Raw genomic sequence first — 7,500 nt, 5'->3', positions numbered from 1 at the left:
AACTTTGCTTCTAAGCAGTTTATATCTTTATAGCTTCTAATGGAGGTAATATCTTGCAACATTATCTGGTTTCTTTTTTTTTTCGAAATAGTGGAAAAAAATCTCTCTCGTGAGTTTCATTAAGCATGAAGAAAGTAAAGAAGGTTAATAGTAACGCTAGGAGATAGTAACAAAATTAAAGTTGGGAAATAGTGACAATAGTAACGCTGGCAGGTACGTAACCATAGTAGTATAGCAACAATAGCAGATAGTAACGTTGTGAGATAGTAGCAATAGTAACATTAGGAGATCGTAACAAAAGTAACATTGGAGAGTCCAGGACAACAGTAAAGGAAGAGACAAAACGGCAAAGGAAGAAGGCCACAACGCATAAAACTGAAGCACTAACTGCGTACCAATGAGCACTACTTAAGGAAGAGGTACAGATCAATACTAAAGGATGGAACGATGTAAGGAAATGTCCGAAGGGGAAAAAAAAAAAATACTACGGACAACACTAAAAAGAAACTCTTATGCATAAAAAAAAAGAGAGAGAAAAAGAAAAAAAGGTGATGCATTAATCAATAGATATATAGAACAGAGAGGGATTATTGGCATTGTGGACACACACTGAGAACACAATGAGAGAGCAATAACAATAACACAAGAATCCACAAAAGTGTTTCATTTAAGAGAATTTCCATCGGCATTTGTACACAACCAATTGCGTGACAGTAAAGATAAAATCCAAACCGTGCCAGGGGCCGTTAAACCACACCTTTTATTTTTTACACTCTTACTTTTACAACGCAAGGCGCCAGCGGTCACATCCAGCAGGCGCCATTGCAGAGTAACGTCCCATAAAGGGGCAATGCAACGTGCAATACATGCGTAAAAGTTGTGCATTAGGGACTTGTTCACTTACACGGAAGCACCCTCTTGTTCTGGTTCTTGAGTTCGTTGGCCTCCTTGAGCGCGTGCCGCATGGAGTGGCACTCCACCTTCGTCGCCATCTGCGGGAGAGGGGCGGGGTTAGGGGCGGCCGTGGAACAGGCGTTATGGACCTCATCATCTCGGTACTATGTCTATAAGGATTTATATCTATTTATCTATCTATTTATCTATCTGTATATATATATATATATATATATATATATATATATATATGCGTGTATGTGTGTGTGTGTGTGTGTGTGTGTGTGTGTGTGTGTGGTGTGTGTGTGTGTGTGTGTGTGTGTGTGTGTGTGTGTGTGCGTGTGTGTGTGTGTGTGTGTGTGTGTGTGTGTGTGTGTGTGTGTGTGTGTCAGTGTGTGTGTGTGTGTGTGTGTGTGTGTGTGTGTGTCTGTGTGTGTGTCTGTGTGTGTGTGTGTGTGTGTGTGTGTGTGTGTGTGTGTGTGTGTGTGTGTGTGTGTGTGTGTGTGTGTGTGTGTGTGTGTGTGTGTGTATGTGTGATCAACCAGAACTCTCCGATCCACCTTCCCCTAAAATACACCCAATTTAACAGTAACCCTTCCCACCTTTATCTCTTTACCAATTTATCTATCTATCCATACATAAGTCTCTTTACTTATCTATCCACCTTTTATCCACACATTCACTACCTACTTGATCCGATTTCACGCCTGGAATGTCTCCGCGCGAGGTGAAGGCGGTGTAAGTCGCTCGTAGGATTTAACTTGGCGCTGCAGTTATACGATTCGGGGATTTCGGATCTTAACATGTCTGACTGTTCGTCTATCTGTCTGCCTGACTGTCTGTCTATCTGCCTGTCGATCTGTCTGTCAGACTATCTGTCTTTCTGTCTGTATGTCTGTATGGGTGTCTGTCTGTCTGTCTGGATGTCTATCTATCTATCTATCTGTTTGTCTGTATGTCTCTCTGTCTGCCTGTCTGTCTGTCTGTCTGTATGGTTGTCTGACTGTCTATCTATATATCTTTTTGATATATGGAATAGACAGCCCGTACTCACTCAATGCATCTATACTTAAACTAAAGCGATTCGAACCTATCTTAATCCTAGTAACACACATATACTTGTGAGTCATATTATGCACTTCTGTCACTTAATAAATTCCTACGTACCCTAAGATTATATTTAACTACGTGATCTACATCATCAACAGTCATAATGAAACTAAGAGCATTTACTTAGACATTCACAGAGGGCCTGAAATGCCATGAATGGTTTTCAATCCTTTTTATGTTAGTTTGGACATAGGTATTTACTATTCACATTTTCAATTCAGTAAGTACAGATCGCGTGTTCTTGTTTGTGAGTATAGGAATGAACTTAAACTCTACTTGTCATTATTATTATCATTACTATCGATAATCATAATGATATTGATAATAACGGGAATAATTATCATTACATTATCATCAATATCGTGTAATCATCATTGTCATTGTCATTTTCATTATCATCATCATTATGCCTGTCACCGTTCTTATTATTATCATTGTTATCTGCATTATTTCTGCACTTATCACCATTATCATCTCTATAACGATGATAACAATTAACGCAATACCACTGTTACTAGCAAATGTACAAGTGAAAGTGAATATTTTTACAAAGCGAGATTTGTGTTTCACGCCTAATATGTCCGCTATATAACGTCTATTATCTTTTGACATTTTCTTAGTCTATTTCGTAAAAACAGTGTTAAATCACACCGCGTATCATCATTTATTCATAAAAAGAAATCCAGTGCGAAATCAAAGGTCAAATAACGTCTCTTGCCATTTTCTTTGAAATATATATATCGTACGAAATCAATCAGTAAAATAATCTTGGCAATGCTGACACTTTTTTTTTTAAATTATCATTATCTTTTTAGATCTGTTTTTATGCTTTCAAAATCGTTGGGAATTCTATTTTGTCATTATATCTATCTCTGTACGACCCCAAAGGCGCCTTTTAAGTGCTCGTCCTTTCTTTTTTATTCTCCCCTCTGTGTGTCTGTCTGTCTGTTTGTCTGGTTCTCGCTCTTTATCTTTCTCTTTCTCTTTCTCTCTTTCTTTCTTCTTCTCTCTCTCTCTCTCTCTCTCTCTCTCTCTCTCTCTCTCTCTCTCTCTCTCTCTCTCTCTCTCTCTCTCTCTCTCTCTCTCTCTCTCTCTCCCTCCCTCCCTCCCTCCCCATTTGCTATATTTACGAAGGCTTAATTTTCAGAAACCAAACAACAAAAAAAATATTTTAGTCAATGTATGGTAGGAAATTTTCGATTTACATACTTAATCAAGACTATAAGTTGCTATAAACTATACACACGAAACAATATGAAAAACATTCACGGTATATATTCTGGACAGGAAAAAATCTACAGAGAAGTAACAAAGAAAATCTAACATTGACAAAAGACGGAAATAGGAACTTTTAGTCTAAGATAACAGCAAAGTTTCACACAAAGGCAATTACTGCGTCGAATCTCAGAAGAAAGAAAATCTGGCAACTCAGGAGCATTCCGATTCCCCGAGTCTCATCTGTATTCAAAGGAGTGACACTTCATTCTTAAGATTACATATATTTGCTTTTCAAAACTAGACGGGGGTTCAACTTTTTTGTTTTTTTTTATTCAATTTACGGCCTTCAGTACCACTGAATCATCCATTTTATTTTTATTTTCTTTACAGAATAATTTAGCGAATCGGAGTAATCCAGAATAACGGAGTGAGTTGCCAGTTATGCTATTTATTCAGCAGTCATTCTAACCATTATATTTATCTAATTATTATTAATTATTCCCGAAGCGAAACGATCAACGACGTATTAAAAAATCATCCAATAAAATACAGAACAGAAGTACAATAGATCATTAATTAAACGAAACAAAAGAACGAGACAAAATAAATAACAGACTTGAGAACCAAGGAAAAGTGAATAAAGAAAAAATAATGAAATTAAAATAGTAAGAAGTTCTAGCACACAAAAACAGCAAAAAAGCAAAAAAAAAAAACAAAAAAAAAACACACACACACACAAAAACACAAACACAAAAAACATATATAATATAATACAATATAATATAATATAATATAATATAATATAATAGTGACTATGAGACTCGAGAACAAATTAATAAACAAAACAAAATATACAAGACTCGAGGATATAAAAAAAAAAAAAAAAAGACAAGCAAAGGCGAACAAAATAAATCAGAAAATACAGGGCTCTAGAATGGAAAAAAAAAAAAAAAAAAAACACGAGAAAACAACAACAAAAAAGACGCCAGAACAGAAAAAAATAAACAAACAGAACAAAAACAATGCACGAATAAACAAAACAAAAATAACAAGAAAATCCGCATCAGAAGAAAACAAAAACAAGACACAGAAAACAATGTACGAATAAACAATAAACAATAACAAACAAACAAGAAACTCCACTTCAGAAAACAAAAAATAAAAAAACATGAAACAAAACACTCCCTCCCTACCCCCCCCCCTAAAAAAAAAGAAATAATAATAATAATGATGTTAATAATAATAGAATAAAAAAATACAATAGAATTTTTGTTTTAGATAATATAAGATAAGTTAAAACAAAACAAAACAAAACAAAACAAAATAGAATAAAAAAAAATAAAAATGAAATAATAAAAAAGTAAAAAAATAAAAAATAGAATAGAATAGAATAAAATAGAAAAGAATAGAATAGAATAGAATAAAATAAAATACTAAGATAATTAAATAATGAAAAAATGAATTAATGAAATAATGAAATATCAAAATATTTAAATATCTAAATCATATTTATATATTAAAATATTAAACTATTAAAATATTAAAACATTAAAATACTAAAATATTAAAATGTTAAAATATTTAAATATTTAAATATTTGAATATTTAAATATTAAAATATCAAAATATTAAAATATTAGAATATTAAAATATTAAAATATAAAAAATAATTAATAAAATGAAATGATAAAATAATAAAATAAATAATGAAATAATAAATTAACAAAACAAAAACAACAAAAACAAAACAAAAACAAAATATAGACAAAACAGTAACAAAACATAAACAAAAACTAAAAAAAAAAACAACAACAACAACACGAAGAACAATACAAAACAAACAAATAAATAAAACTAAATAAAACTAAATAACTAAAAAAAAAAAAAACGTAAAACCTAGAGCGCCTCACCTGGAACTCGACCTTATAGAGAATCGGGTACTTCCGGTGTTCGGCGCAGATCCTCTCGAGGTCGCCGGAGTGGATGGGCTTGGTGGGGATGGCGCCGATGGCTTTCTCCTCGTCGGCTGCGCGGGTGAGAGAGAGAGAAAAACGGGGAGATTAGATTCGTTCGGCGAGGTAGGGCGAGGTAGGTCAGGGGGGGGGGGGGAGGTAGGTCGGGGGGGGGTTGGGCAAGAGGGGTGGGGGTGGGGGGATTGGTATGGGTGGTGGGTGTTTTTGTTGTATGTGTTATTTGTTTTGTTTATTTGGTGGTAGTCTGTTTTTTTTTTTTTTTTTTTTTTTTTTTTTTATCTCGTCGGCTGCGCGGGAGAGAGAGAGAAAAACGGGGAGATTAGATTCGTTCGGCGAGGTCGGGGTAGGTCAGGGGGGGGGGCGAGGTAGGTCTGGGCGGGTGGGGTGGGTATAGGGGGGGGGCGAGGTAGGTCAGGGGGGGGGGGTAGGTAGGTCATGAGGGAGTGGGGGGGGGTGTTGGTATGGGTGGTGGTGTTTTTGTTGTGTGTGTTATTTGTTTTGTTAGTAGTGGTTGTCTGTTTTTTTTATTATTGTTGCTTGTTTTATTTATTTATTTATTGTTGTTCTTGTTGTTGTTCTTATTGATGTTATTGTTATTGATATTATTATCATTATTTTTATTATCATTATTATTTTTATTATTACTATTATTATATTTATTATTATTATTACTGTTATTATTATTATTATTGTTATTTTATCATTATTGTTATTATTTTATCATTATCATTATTATCATCATCATTGTAATGATAATAACGATAGTAATAATGATAATGATAATAACAATAAAAGTAATAATAATAATAGTCATAGTAATAGCAATAATGATTATTGTAATGATAACAATAATAATAAAATAATAATAACAAGAATAATAATCTTTATTATTATTACTATTATTAACTATATATAATTATTATTGTTAACATTACTATCATTATCATTATTATAATTATCGTCATCATTATTATTGTTATTATCATTATCCCAAGTATCAATAATATCTTACGACAATAAAGTATAAAATAAGTAGCATAAGTGCTCATTTATAAGTAAAACCGGTGACCTTGACCTCGTGAATATAAAAGCATCTCCTTATAAGTAAATGCGAATATAAAGAAAGCAAAACCTTATAAAAATTCCCTCACTGTTATAACGCAACGAAACATCACCAGGCAATCTCTTCAGAAAAGTTTTCTCTTCAGTTATTTTTGCTATTAATATTAATGATAAACATAATCATAATGATACTACTGAAGACGATAATAATAATGATGATGATGATAGTAATAATGATGAAAGTCATAATGATGATGATAGTAATGATAATAAAAGTAATAATGATAATGATAATGATAATGACAATAATATTGATAATAATAACAATAACAAACACACACAACAACAAACAACAAACACAGTAACCTATACACAAGACTGAAGAGGAAAGCATCCATTTCATTTCTTATTGTGGCTGTTTTTCTTTTCATTATCCAGTATCTTTGTTACTATTCCTTATCTTGATTCATAATAATGTCTCTATCATTATCTTAAGTTGTTTTATTCTCCTGTTTTATTTATTCTCTCTGTTTCTGCTTCGTTCTCTATCGTTTCTTCCATTTGTCTCTCTATTTCGTCCCCTCTCAATTTTCTCGCTTTACCTCCCTCTCTTTCTCTTCTCCTTTACTCTCTCTCTGTCTCAGTCTGCCTTTCTGTCTGTCTGTATCTGTTTCTGTTTCTGTCTCTCTCTCTCTGTCTCTCAATTTATATTTCTTTTATCCCCCCGTCTTCCTTCTATCCCCTCTCCCTTCCACTCTCTTCCCATCTTTCTCCTTCTCCCCATCTTTTTCCTCCTCTTCTCATCCATCCATCTATCTTCCCATCCATCTATCTATCTAACATAAAAACAAGGATACTAATACAACAACAGCAATGATGATAAAGAAAATATTTATGAAAATTGCTATAAGAAAAGGTGAAGAAGATTATTAGAGTAATAGTATGGATATAATCGAGGCAATAAAGATGATATAATGATGAGATAATATTATGATGGTTATAATAAATCGCAAAATTTTATAGAAATAATGATAGCATAAATATAAATAGTGATTATGATAACAGTAACAATAACAATGAAAAATTATTATAATAGTGATAAAAAAATGATGAAAATGATGATAATGATGATAATAATGATGACAATAATGCTAATAAAATCATAAGGACGATGATGGTGATGAAAATATTCATGATAACGATCATACGAAATGAGAAGGATAATTATGATGAAAGGAATGAT

At 32.8% G+C, this 7,500-nt stretch overlaps 1 protein-coding gene across 1 annotated transcript in view; it reads right to left on the bottom strand.

Moving 5' to 3' along the window:
* Positions 1-7,500, bottom strand: part of LOC125044115 (receptor-type tyrosine-protein phosphatase kappa-like) — a 47,295-nt gene that overhangs the window by 29,927 nt on the left and 9,868 nt on the right. The window contains exons 2-3 of the mRNA XM_047640566.1: positions 5,133-5,248; positions 905-992 (exon numbers count right to left, since the gene is read on the bottom strand). Coding sequence (XP_047496522.1) covers positions 905-992; positions 5,133-5,248 — 204 coding nt within the window. The remainder of the gene's footprint in view (positions 1-904; positions 993-5,132; positions 5,249-7,500) is intronic.

Source organism: Penaeus chinensis, chromosome 35 (genome assembly GCF_019202785.1).
Source record: "Penaeus chinensis breed Huanghai No. 1 chromosome 35, ASM1920278v2, whole genome shotgun sequence".
In the NCBI taxonomy this organism is placed as follows: domain Eukaryota; kingdom Metazoa; phylum Arthropoda; class Malacostraca; order Decapoda; family Penaeidae; genus Penaeus; species Penaeus chinensis.
This window is presented reverse-complemented; position numbering and strand designations above follow the sequence as displayed.